We start from the raw sequence: 13,900 nt of genomic DNA on the forward strand, positions 1-13,900 counted from the left end.
AAAGAAGAGGGGAATGAAACATTAAGTGTAAAAAGAAATATTGGGACAATTCCAACCCTGGCCATAGTTCCTGAGCAGTAAAACTGTCCCACTGCACCCCTAAATTTCCCTGTTCAAAGTTCCTTCTTGTGAAGTGGGGTAGGCTCAGTTCAGTTGAGGTCAGAACTGGCAGTGAACTTTATTGGGTCTGATATTATTAATGAAGGCTTTTATTCTAGAGTTGTTTGTCAAAATCTAGGAGACCAAGATGTATCTACACATTACACACCTGTGACCCTCACTGTGTGTGGAGACAAGATGTACTTCTGATGTACCGCTCTAATCTAGACTTTTGATTATTATTTAATAGCATAACTAAGGAGAGGTACTTGCTGATACTTACTGTCTGAATGATCGGTTAAATTGCAGCATAATTAAATCAGTCTCCAGTTTTTCCATGTTAAGATGACTCACACTCTTTCATACCCATTTTGGCTGAAGCAGTGCTGAGTGCATAGATAAATGTCAGCTTGCTCACTCCATAATTACATATTATTCTGTTTCATGCATTAGAGAGTCAAACTGGGTAAGAGACACTGAGTGTGCACTTCGTTACCCTACACTCTGATTTGATGCTTTCTTATTGTTTTACTTGATCTTAATGCAAGACTGAAAAGCATGGTTCACAAGTGGATTGGAAGTAGAGTTTCTCATACAGTGGGCACAACCTAATACATTTTGGTTACAATACTGTGCAAACGTAAGATGCCATAATAAATAAGATGGAAATAGATTTTATTTGTGATTATAAATATATCTGTACTTGACATTTAGAGTGCATTTTGATTAATCTATGAATAAATAAGATTTTGTGAATTTGATTGCTAGGGAAATGCGCAGATGATGATGCACTTACCTGTTTAACTACATAAAAAGTCTGTCTTCTGCTTTTCCTATGCGTAGGATTTTGCACTAGACCTTTTCTTCACTAATGTACATATAAATGAAGTATTCAAGCAAGTCAGGGTTACAGGCTAGTGTGCAGGCTCGGTCCAGGTCTACATACAGGACCAGACTGCACTGTGCATTGTATAGTATTATTAGGATACACAGCAAAAAGCCTTCCAGGGTGCTGTTCATTACTTGTTGTGACAATTCTGAATTCATTCAGCTACTTCTGAGTCTCAGTTATGTAACTGATGATGTCAGTAACAGAATTGTCAGCTAGCATTAGAATACATACTATTATCATGTGTGTATGAGGCAGAGTGCTTTACATCAGTATTTCAAACCAGCCCTTTCACTTGGCTTCTGTTGTAAGGGATCAACAGGAATACCTCTCCAGGCCTCTCAAATAAACAAACCTCAGCCCCTGCTTTCCCTGGTGTGGGATTGCTATATAGACTCTGTGCTTCCTTTCATAGTCCATTGTCAGAATTTAATACATGGAATAAGAAAAGGGAACTGCTAGCATTTTTTTCTGTGTAATAACGAGGAGATTTTTGACTGTCAGCTTGAGCTTACACTCAAGGTTTAATTCAGGTGCAGGATTCGGCAAAGCTGATTTATCTGAATAGGTATTGTGCACAACCCGCTATAACAAAGTGAACAAAACCTACAAGCCTACAGGTTCTGACACCGTTTTTACATGAAAATATTCTTTATGGAATACTAGTACCCACAAGCCTTACTGACAGATTTATACATCTTTTTTGCCAGAAACAAAATCTACACAGATGGATAACTGGTATATAATAGAAATTGTTTGCTTTCACATTATTGGAAAAACAACAACAACAAAAACATAATCTTTATTAATATCATCAGAAAGAATTGATAAACTACCTTGTTTCTTAATAGCAGACCATTCACTTGCTCTCCTACTGTTTTGCAGAATCTGCCAAGTTATTAGATTGTCCTCTAGAGTGAGGGAGAGAGAGAAGAAAGAGAGAGATAGAAATTGGTATAAATAATTTATCCTTTAGTAATTGGCCAAGTGAAGGCAGGTTTTTTTGTGTGTGCATGCAAACTAGGGCACTTGCTGTCCTCCAGCTCCATTCTCACACCTCTGCAGCAGTTCCTTCCTGTAGGAAAACGTAAACTGACTTTCTAGATCACTAGGTCAAAAGGCCAAAGTTCAAGGGTGAAAAATGACCACAAAAGCAATGCAATATGGTAGGAATAAAATTTAAAGATTAGTGATTTAAGGATTAATTCACTCTGTTGCATGCATAGGAACGGTATGGATTGTTGTACCAGGGCCTTTGATCTCTCTACAACAAACAGTGGTGCTCAGTATAGCTTTGGCTGTACTTACAATTCTGGCTGTATAGATACAGATATACAAACCTCTGGTGGTTAGCGTTAGGGGTGCAACAATACACACAATTCAAAATTTGATTCAATATATTTCAATATGTTCACTGTTTCAAAATGTTTACATTTTTTAAACAGTAAAAACAAGCAGTGCCCAGACTCAGTATTTGCTGATTCTAACATATTGGAAAAAATGAAATATAAAATGTGCCATAACTTTTGCACAGGCCACATATTATGATTTTATTTATGTTAAATTCAGTAAATAAACAGTAATTGTGCATTAAAATCTGCAGAGGCTTGATCTCTAGAGGATATGTACTTATTTACACTTTAAAAATCATCAAAACATGATTTGCAGGAGCTTGTAAGGATTCTGTATGAGCCAATTAGATGAATGCACTTTCCTCAGTTGGTGTGACAGTGACAATATCAATGCTTGTGTTGACTGTAACATTAAGCTGTGTAATTTATGACATCTGGTAAAAACAAACAAGAAATTTATTATAAAAACCCAACATAGGTGTACACTACACAGATAGTTTGGGCTCAGATAAAATACATTTTCTTCTGGAGCATTTTCAATACATGACTCTCTAGCCATTTAACAAAATATATTCCCAAAATGCATAACCTTTTGAATTTGTAAGCTCTTCAGAAAAGAGCCCAGTCATTTGTATGTGGGTGCATGCATAACATAGGCCTCGCCCCTCCATGCCCACCATACTCTGATAAGATGCACCCAGATGCCTAGTTTTGATCTATGACAGTGTTTACATGTAATTTTTCTATATTATATAGCTTGTAGTCTCTTGATGAGGTTGTGCCCTGCATAGCTCATGTTAGTGAGTGGGTTTTGACTAATGTCTGGGGAGTGGCCATATCCATATTATTGGTTGTAGTTTAACAGAACAATGGAAGAACAATGAGGCCAATATTTGTCAGATTTATACCTATCCTCTTTAGTTAAGTGCTGCCAGTGCAGCCTCTCAAACTCTACCGTTTCTGCAATAGTATGTTTGCAGCTGTTAATATATGACACGAATAATCTGATTGGCTGAGAAGACTGTAATTAATCATCACACCTTCCGCTTTCTGTTCTACTTTCTCCTACTCTTTTCCAGTTGGGTGCAGGCATGGAAACTGCATGTATATATTGGACATGCTTCATGGCTTTACACTGATATGGGGTATTGTGATTTGCCTGAGGAAAACATGGCCCTAACTGAAGCCTGTTGATAAAGTGGTTATTAATGAAGGTCAGGTTTCTTAAACTGTATGTTAAATTTACTCCCTTTAATAAAGTAGATTTTAAATAGGTTTAAGGCATGCAGAGTGGATTTAAGTCTTTCAGGATATGAGATCCCATGAGACATACGTCATATGCTCTGAATTAAACTTGTGAGACTAAAAATTACTTTTGGAATTTAATTAGTCTTTTTCTTTTGCATATTTAAAATGCACAAGTAAACATAAATAAAGGACAGTTTTTAAAGTATCCCTGTATTAGCTGGTGTATATTAAGACTTGAATGCACCCTGTTGTAATTAGGTGGATCCACTTGGGCTTAGTTGTAACATACACATAGATTAAATGCTTTATTAATCAATAGACTAACGTTAACAAAATCAAAATAGCAATCCAGCACTTTAATCCTCTCTAAACAATCCACCCAAACACACAAACACACAGTTTAGGGTCAAAGACCCAAACAGGTCTCATGGTGCCAAAATCTTGCTGCTCCAAAATAATAATACTGATTAAATAAGGAAAAGCCGCTTGGAGACCAAGGATGTGTTTAAGCTTAATTAGCAGAGGGACCTGTATAATTAAGTCATCTTTAATTAGGACTGAACTATTAGGAGTGGTGGGGAAAAAGAAATAAATAAAGGGGTGGAATTTGCTAATCTGTTCAAGAGAGACCCTGGTGCAGGTGACTCATTTCAGACGGCTCCTGTTTTGTATGATCCATTTTTTAATGTGGTTACTGGCTGCATAATTATTATATGAGGGTAATTATAAAGCTAGCTGGTCTGAGAAAGCTAATGTAATCCATTCCCGTCCAGGAAGTGAGAGCTTGTAAGCCCCTCAGAGACAGAGAGAGCTTTTTTGGTGTCTTTCTGCTTGCAGTTGACTCTTAAGAAAGAAGTCTCTCCTTCTCTTGTATTAATCTTGCTCCCCCTCATCTCCTTTGTTGGAATCTTTCTTGGAGGTCCAGCTGAGCTAATAATGAAAGCACAGCAGGTGTACAGTAAGGTGAAAGGTGTTGGGACCTGATTCAGTTACACTCTCAGCACAGGGTCACTATATAATGCATGCTGACAGTACCAGTATAGGAAACCTATACTGGTATATCTATTTTTTTTCTGAGTATTATTATCCAGGACTGTTTTTTGGCCGAGAAGACAAGCATGTAATTTCTGTCCAAAGACAAAAAAACATGTATTTCCATTTTTGGTACTTTTTATTTTTATTTTTCTACATCATTTGAAAACAGCATTATCTGGAATTTTCAATAAACAACTTAAAAGTTAGGCACATATTTGCCTTATCTTGTAAATTCACTATATTGGAGATGTTTTTTTTAAAGACAGCAACAATGTCTACATCCACAGGCTTGGATGCTGAATGCAGCGTGCCAGACAGCCAACAGGGGTTTGATTGCCTTTGATTTGGTCTAATTTCTCTACAGACCGTTTGCAAGCTCACTGTTATTAGATCAGATTTCCCCACATAAAATATGTTCAGACACTTTTGTTGATGCTGTAGGCTATAATAAAATGGTAGCTCATGTGATTTGAAAATTGTTCTCTTTCAAATCATAATTTCAATACAAATACAGTTGAACTTTTATCCCTGTATCTGACCATTTCTGATGTCAGTCTAACAATAAGTCATTTCACTTTTTAGGCGTTTTGTCTTTCTCCTTCATGCCCCCTGCCCATTCTCTCTGTCTCTGATTCTATCATTCTGTCAACCCCCCCATGAAGATCCTACACTAATTTCTCTTGTTTTCTCTTTCCAGCGGCAGATGGGGTTCCAGTACAGAAGGATGGGGAACAGGTAAGCCTGACACAAATAACAACACCATTCCCTCTAAACCAGCCAAATCCCTCAACAGCCATTTCCCACAGCACTAAACTCTGCTCAGGTGAATTAATTATCCTGATCTTGAATATCCTAAAAATGGTTATCTGTTATAAAAAGATGTCAGTTGTCACCCATGGCTGTTTAGTAAAAGAAGTGTGAGCATGTTTGCATATCACACTTCATAAAGTCACAGTGCTGCTCCCACTAGAGCTGGTTGTATAGTGGCTGTTGCGGTAGTTCCTCTAGTTTTTCTTCTGGCCACAATGCTAATGCTTTATGCCTTTATGTAGTCTGATCCAAGGTGTTCCAGCACATGCTAACTATGTCATTTTATAGAGTTCTGAGTCTGGTGCTAGACCAAACTGTGATTTTAGGATGGTTAGTGAGCTCTTGTTGTGGCATAAGCATCACCATTGCTACATCACATCACAGCCATTCCTCTCTGTTTCGTTCTTCTTTTTCATTGCCTTAGAGCTGCACTTGAAAATACTGCAAATAGCACTAAACTTTGGTCACATGCATGCATGTGCATAGGGCATACACACATGCACATACACAATGTTTCATAGTACAAAAAGTTAGCAGTACAATTCAGGCTCTTTTCTGAAATACAGAGTCAATTGCAGCATACTTAATGACATTCTCTTTGAGATAAAACCTTATCAGAGCAATAACATATTCCTCTGTCAACACATCCACTCCACAATAACACTAAAATGTTACCCTGAAACAAAGTGATAACCCTTAGGCTAATGGCTGTTTATAATGAGGAAATCAACAGATCCATGATTATATCTTTAAGGAGTAACCAGCACAGACAAATGTAGCAGCTAAAGATAATGAGGAACTCCCTGCTGCTGCATGCAGTCATAAAGAAGGGCTTTATGAGAGTGTATTATGTGGGGAGTGTTTGAATATATACAAAAATCTGCAAGCACTTGCAAACACCATAAACAGGTCTGTTCTCTGTAGTTTTGGTATATGTAACACTGTTATGACACACTTATACACCCTGCCTCTGTTTGCAAAGCAAGCAGTCATTTTTCTAACTTTCAGATTTCAGTGCTTATGAAGCCAGGCTTTCTGATTTCCAGCAACACTCTATATACAGAACACATAAATAGAGCACCACACCTTAGCAGCTAATAATGCCTCCAATCTGCCATCCAGCTCTAGTGCTTTACATTCCGCTGGATGTTTTGTTCATATGTGTAATTTGTATAAGATTAAATCTGATTTTGAGCAATGCGTGCCAGAACAGCACTTTTTTATTAAAACTACAGGTGAAATCGTAAAAGGCCTGTATATGGGCCTGAATGGCAGTCATAACTATATAACTTAGATTATAGTTTTATGGTAGTTACAAGGGATGAACATGGAATTCATGGAATCATGGAATTTTGTGTCTGATTCTGATTTTGCTTTCTTTATAATTGGCCAATGGCTGATTTTTGGGCCAATTTTTTGGCTAACACTGTGAGTATTTCCATTTCTTTTTATTAGCCAAACTTGCGGCATAAATAACATTATTTGCATTTTCATTGGCCAAAAATGTATTATTATATATTCATTTATATAATTATATAATTAATAAATGAAATATATTTACCTATTTAAATGCCATTAGTGCTACATAGAATTGGTATTCATAACTTACCTGGCTCACATTATTTATAAAAATGTCATACATCTCTAGAAGTTAACAAGTAATTCATAGTAGTTTGCAGTAGTCATTGAATAATACATAAAAAATAACATAATAATAATTGAATAATAATCAAATAATATAGATAGAGGTCAAGGGGTACAAGTCTCATACCAAAAGTATCAAAAAAAGCCCAAAAGCCTTTTTTCATTTCGTAACAGACAAGCCCAGCCTGGTCTCGGGGAGAGTGCAGTGTTATAAGTGCCCTGGTTAATATTTAATGTCACGCTGACACAGTTCTCACAAAATCAAAAATGTGTATTATAAGAGCACAAGGATGGCAACTGCAGCCACACTTTAACAGAGAGGTAGCAAACGACCGGAGACAGCATGCCCCTTTAATCAGGTACACAAAGGCTGTGGACTGTTCCTGGCCAACCCTTATTATTGGCTCGGGCAGCTCACCCCTCTGTGAGCATGCAGAGAGGAGTAAACAGTGATATGCTGAATTTAGCTATGCCTTCTGCAGAGCCTCAGAGATACATCTAGGAGTCTGCACAAAGCAGAGCAATGCTTTATGCCGACTCCTAGATCCATCTCTAATGTTGTTCAGAAAGCCAACATGCCAACAGGTAAAAAATGGCTCCATGAAAGAACAGTGTGGATTATGTGTCCATATTTTGTGTTGATTCTGGTGTACGAGTCTCTGAGTGAAGGTCACATGTGCCATTGGTGCCAACCAGCAGCCGTGACTGAGCAGCCCACGCAACGCATGGTTGCATTGACAGCGATGACTGCTCATTGCCTCAGGCAGCCGTAACTTGCCTGCAGTCCTGCAGCTGTGTGTCAGTATCCTGCAGAGCAGTAGCTCTGTGGAGCAGAAAACACACACACACATACACAGATCTGTAGAGCACAGTACATCAGTCAATCCTTTAGAGCTCAGTATAAATAGTACTTTACCGTTGCTGTTTCATATCTCTTAACAGAAATTCTGTAGGGCTGTCAATCAATTAAACTCATTTGATAAAAAAAACACTTAAAATTCACCTTCTCTATGAAAGCAGTGATTAACTGGCAATTTGCATATGATAATGCATATTTTAAAATCTATCTAACTAACACACTCATTTTCAGTACTGTGCAAAAGTCAGAGACCACCTTTCATTTATTTGATTTCCAGTCCAGTGCATATTGTTCATTTATCAGGAGATATTTTTGAGGAGATTATGTATAAGATGCAGGAATGGGACATCCAAGGAAAATAAATGAAATAATTTGTTTCTAAAACAGGAGTTCAACATTTTTAAAATAAATACAGAGAAAACCAGATACAGGATACTAAATCTCATCATGTTAATTTAATGTTTACCCAGTTGTCCCCATTACAGTAGAAAAAGTCATTATATATGAAGCATAAAAATAAAATAATGTCTGTGATTTATTTAGAGATGTTAAACATTAAATTTGGTCAGATTGACGCCAAAGAGAATGACTAAAGCTTTTGTCTTTGAGAGAGAGGAGAAAATCAAGCTCCACTTCTGCTTCAGATCTAAAATTAAAAACAGGTGTTTCTGTCCATCCCTCCACTGTGAGAAGACAACTCAACACTATGAGTCTAAAAGGATGTGTACCTGGTCAAGAAGATGTTACTGAGAAAAGGAGATCTGCAGACAAAAATGCAAATCAAACAAATAATGTTTCTCAGTTCTTAGAACAATGGACTGACCACTCAGTCCAGACCTTAACATCACCAAAAATATCCCTGCAAATGTCTTTGTAAAACTAAAAGCAAGTTTCCCTGAAACAAAGCATGGATACTCTAAATACTGAAAAAATAGTTTACATGTAATTTTGAAAAAATAAAGTTTTACTTAATATGTCTGGAAATTAAATAAGTGAAGGGTGTCCTCTGACCTTTGCACAGTACTGTATATACATTTTTTGCCACATTTTGTTTTTATTTATTTTATGAAGTCTTTTTCTAGTTTATAAAGGATTCTTTGGAAGGCTATGTATGAATTGTTGCTGCTCACTTATTTTTTTATTAATTTTCATGTCCTCTCTGTCTCACTGTGAGTCCCAATAGATCTAATGAGGCAAATTGGAGATGCTAACTTTGCCCTAGGTGTGAATGTTGTATCTGCCCTGTGATGTGTGTCTGCCCTGTGATGGACTGGTGAGCTGTCCAGGGTGTTTCCTGCATTCCACCCAACTTTACAGGAGAAGGAAAAAACAAACTTCACATACTTGTGGAACCAGACTTTTTTCCCAAGTAATTCTGGGACATTTCATTTGGTCCATTTTTATACAGTTTACACACAATGTAAAGCAGGCACTTTCAAATTATGTCAAAAACTGTTAAACAACAAAAATGGAGATACAAGGTTTTGTTCCAGCAGCGAAATGTCACTTAAAGCACAGCGTGCATGATATGAAACCAATACTGACTAGATGTATTGATTGCTGGGTGCCACGCAAGCTTTGTTGCTGTCTTGTACTGTATGTGACAACAGTAGCGAGCAGGGTGTCTTAGTGACATCCCAGAGTGTGTGCAACAGAGGCTGGCTTTGTCACAGCACAGCTTCATGCAAGATCTTTTGTTTATTAGTCTGTCCATCCTATGTGTCTGTCTTTCCATCTGGGTGATGTGCTCAAAGGCACATGCAAGCTAGTTAATAACGTTTACTCCAGTGTTTTGCATGGATTCTGCATGGACTCTTACTGTAATTAGTAACTCACACCAGTATGTAAGACATACACAATTAAATTCAACATGGGCAATCACGGCAGTTGCATACAGTAAACCATTTGAGTATAATGAGGTTCTGCAGTGTAGTTTTTCATAATATAACTCCACTTCCCTCAGGAACAGTTTTAATTACTGCCAGTATGTTTGTCTGTCTGGGCCAAAACGTTTTTGCATTTTGCATGAAACCTCACAACAGTTTATTTGCTGTGAATAGCATACAGGCAACTATTGCAAAGGCTCTGGCATAAAAAGGGAGACTCATTATATCGTTGCATATTTCCATCATTACAAAAAATAGATTCCCAATTTAATTACTTCCTCTCCTCTTCTGGGCTGGCCTATGTTACTCCTCTTCATTTTCTCTCTTGAACAAAGATTCCCTCTCTTCTCCTTTCTTTCTTCTATTTCTCCTTCTTCTTTGCATGTTTTTAAACCTGCCTTCTTCTGTCACAATTCCTCTCTCTTCTGTCTCCTTTCTATTGCTGCCATTCTCGCTGTTTTCTCCTCTTTCTCCATTCTTCTCTTATCCCATTACACTCCCTCTATCTCTCTCTTTCTCTCTTTCCCTCCCTCTCTCTTCCTCTCTTTCTCTCTCTCAGCATGGCCGAACAGACTTTTCATGGGATGGAATCAATGTAAGTGTTGTGATTATCATTCCTTCACTTTCTTTTCCATTCCTTTCTTCATATTCACTTTAGATAGCTTTGTCTTTTCCCTTCACTTCCAAATTCCTTGCCCTGTGGTCTCTCTCTGCAACGTCCTTGCGCTGATTTGTTTGTATGCTGCAGTAGTTAGATCTAATTGCTAACCCCTGCCCTTCCCAAAAAAAACTACACTTCCCAAAATGCAAGAGGACAGACACTGAAGATCAGGCTGTTGGGAAATGTAGTATCTCACATCTTTGTTAAAATAAAGTGCTAACTCTGTATCTACCCCCACTTTTCCCATCTTCTCTGTCTTCTCCATTCCTCTAAATATTCATAAAATTTCACCACACTCAAATTTCCCTTTCCTCTGTGCTGCTGTGCACTTCCTGCTCCCTCACTGTTCCTCTTCCGCTACCCTTTCCTTCTTTTTTCCCACCCATCCCCCTTCTTTTCTCTCTCTCTCTCTCTCTGGGCTGTCTTTCTTCCCCTCCAGCTCTCAATGGAGGACACGACTTCCATCTTGCCTCGGCTAAAGAAGCGGAATTCCAACGCCTACAGCATTGGCGCTCTGGCTAAGTCCTCTCTGTCAGGTGTGTCAGGTGTGTGTCTGTCCTGTAAACTGGTAACTGACCCCATGTTGGCTCCAGTCTGAGTGGGTGGAGATGGAGCCAACATGGCCCCTTGTGGGTGCCCTTTTCATTCCCTGTTTCCATTGACAATGCTCACCAATGGCTTCTCAAGCCATTGGTGCAATATCAGATATCAGACGAGATCCATACAGGGAAAGAAATACACTTACTCACAGCACATTTTTCATACAGTTTGTCATTCTGGGAATAGCGATGGATGGCAACTACAGTCGGTTTTTTGTATGTTAAGTGCTTTGTGGAGTGTAGCGTCAAGATCAGTCAGTGTTTTGTGCTGTATTAGTGTCTCTTGTCTCTCAGATAAATCATATTTGTGTCTTTGTAAAACTGTAATGTGTAGTGAAGTGCAGTGAGATGTTAAGTTTTCTCTGAAATTTATTTGAAAGCCACTTCTTAACATTTAAAGGGCCCATATCATAGAAAACTGAATTTGTCTCTTTTTTTTAATAAAAGAGTTTTGAGTTTGGTGTAGTATGTTTGGTGTAGTATGGTGTTTCAAAATGTACTATTTTCTCAAAATCAGCCTATTATGAAAGCACTTTTTTTGTGATGTCACAAAAGCCAACACATTTACAGTGATCCACCTATTCAACTGACTGCAGTTTAGCTCCGCTCATTCACACTGAAGTTATAAGGAGTGTTTCAGTCCAGACTGCTTTATGAACAAGACAGAATACAGGACAGACAATCAGAACAGAGCTCATTTGCATACATCACTCTTAAGGCAAAGTAACAATCTGTTAAATCATAAGGGATGAAGAGAGATTGGAAAATGATCATGTAAAAATTAATTAAGACCAAGCAAATGTTATAAGTCGAAATCAGGGGAAAATAAAACATGAGAAAAATGTAGGATATGGGTCCTTTAATTCATAATCATCATTTCATTTGACATTATGGAAGGCAAAGTCGTTAGGTCTACTAACACCAGGTTTAGTGTACAATGCTGCATTAACATCATACTATTTTTCCCCTGAATGTTATGTAAGAGGTCACAGATCACTGTTCTTTAGTAAGCCAGCAGTAAATTATAGCCTGGGTTCAGCCTATTACAAGACCTGTAGTAAAAGTGTTAAATAAGGCTAACTGAATGAAAGACAGGGGAGAGATCTAAATGCTGTGTGTAGATACATGTTAATGCGAAGAGTGATCATTCCAACAAGCCATAGTGTCATTCCTCAGACTGCATCCTCATCTTCCACCAATTAACCTTCTAACTTCACCTCTATCTACCTCTGTCAGAGACATAACCACTCCCTTCCCCCGAGTTAATTTGTGCACATTCTCACATAACAGCTCTACATTCACCTAATTAATTTACAGCCTATTTTCACTCCAACTCATTTGTACATGTCACATCTATCAAGCTCGGGGGGGTGTGTATTATTTGCAACTTATCTTTCACTAAACCACACCAACATCCTTTTTTCCTCCTTCACTCTCTCTCTCTCCCTCTCCAATTCTTTTCTTCTCATCTCTTTCTTTCTCCCTCAATCTCTTTTCCCCTCATTTCGTCTTTCCAACCCAGGAGTGACACGGTCTATGAAGGATAAGGTTACAAAGCCGACAGCAATGGCCCAGGGGCGGGTGGCCCACATGATCGAGTGGCAGAACTGGGGCATGCAGACAGTGGGAGCTGGGGGCTCCAGCGGCGGCCGAACTTCCACCCTCCACCTCCAGCAGGAACGCAAGCTGGAGAATGATGCCTACAGCGACCTTAGTGATGGAGAGAAGGAGGCACGCTTCGCTGCAGGTAAAGAAAGAAATAAAGAGATGGAGAGAAAAGGGTACAAGACATAGATTCTAAAATGTGGTGCAAAAGAGTTCAGTATCCTATACATAGAATACCAGTCAAACCTACTTATAAAGAGAATTTTTTTTTTAACTATGTACCAATCTTTAGAATGATAGTGGTGGCATCAAAACTATGAAATGACACCAATTAAACTATGCAGTGATCAAAAAAATGTTTTCTATGGAGACCCCCTTTGCCTTAATGCAACTTTTAACACTCTTGGCACTGTCTCAGCAGCTTTTATGAGGTCCTACCTGGGATGCTTTTACAAAGGTCTTGAAGAAGTTTCATACCTGCAGACGTTGGCTGCAAAATAATTATCATTATGAAACCATTTGAAACATACAGTTAAAATGTTTATTCAGGGAAATGATTTATAGCCTACATATCATACAGTATCACCTTCACTTCAATTGTTATGGACGTAAATGTTAAGCTTTTAAGCATAAATAAAGATCAAAGTGTCTTCAAGATTATGAAAAGCATTCAGTTAATTGACTAGTACTCTTAATGGTCAAATATGGAGGGTCAGTATCTTGGTTCATACATAACCTATAGGGAACATATTGAGTGCTGTATATCGTAAGACATTTTGTTTTAATTCTGTATAGAAATGCTTTTGAATGATATTATTATGTTATTATTTACATAGGCATTATTGTTATTATCACTGCCATCATTAATATAGTTATGTAATAAGAGTTATGTTATATAGAATTTTATATATAATCTTATATATTTGAAGAGTTTGTGTATTATAGACCCACTTTGAAGAATTTTTTCTTCAACATTTTTGGGAGTCAGCTTTACACACACAATGCTATAGTATGATTAGTACTAAATTTATTAGAGAAATAATAATGTGTTTTCCATTATACACCAGCTGTTATTCTTTTCACAAACTTGTAACAAATGGATATCCAGCATTTTGGGATGACAATCCTCAGTTGCATACAAACACTGATATAGAATCAATTTAGTTCATGTTTTTAACACTTTGTTGACACTGGAGTGTGTCTAGTTCAAAGG

At 37.8% G+C, this 13,900-nt stretch overlaps 1 protein-coding gene across 4 annotated transcripts in view; it reads left to right on the forward strand.

Annotated features, from left to right (window-relative positions):
• fam131bb (family with sequence similarity 131 member Bb) overlaps positions 1-13,900 on the forward strand; it is a 37,772-nt gene that overhangs the window by 14,055 nt on the left and 9,817 nt on the right. Inside the window, exons 2-5 of one of the 4 annotated variants that reach the window (XM_017700481.2) lie at positions 5,321-5,358; positions 10,382-10,417; positions 10,923-11,028; positions 12,605-12,829. In XM_017700481.2, coding sequence (XP_017555970.1) covers positions 5,321-5,358; positions 10,382-10,417; positions 10,923-11,028; positions 12,605-12,829 — 405 coding nt within the window. The remainder of the gene's footprint in view (positions 1-5,320; positions 5,359-10,381; positions 10,418-10,922; positions 11,029-12,604; positions 12,830-13,900) is intronic. The other 3 variants (XM_017700482.2, XM_017700483.2, XM_037537048.1) reach the window with 3 other exon arrangements.

This window comes from Pygocentrus nattereri, chromosome 3 (genome assembly GCF_015220715.1).
Source record: "Pygocentrus nattereri isolate fPygNat1 chromosome 3, fPygNat1.pri, whole genome shotgun sequence".
NCBI classification, from domain to species: domain Eukaryota; kingdom Metazoa; phylum Chordata; class Actinopteri; order Characiformes; family Serrasalmidae; genus Pygocentrus; species Pygocentrus nattereri.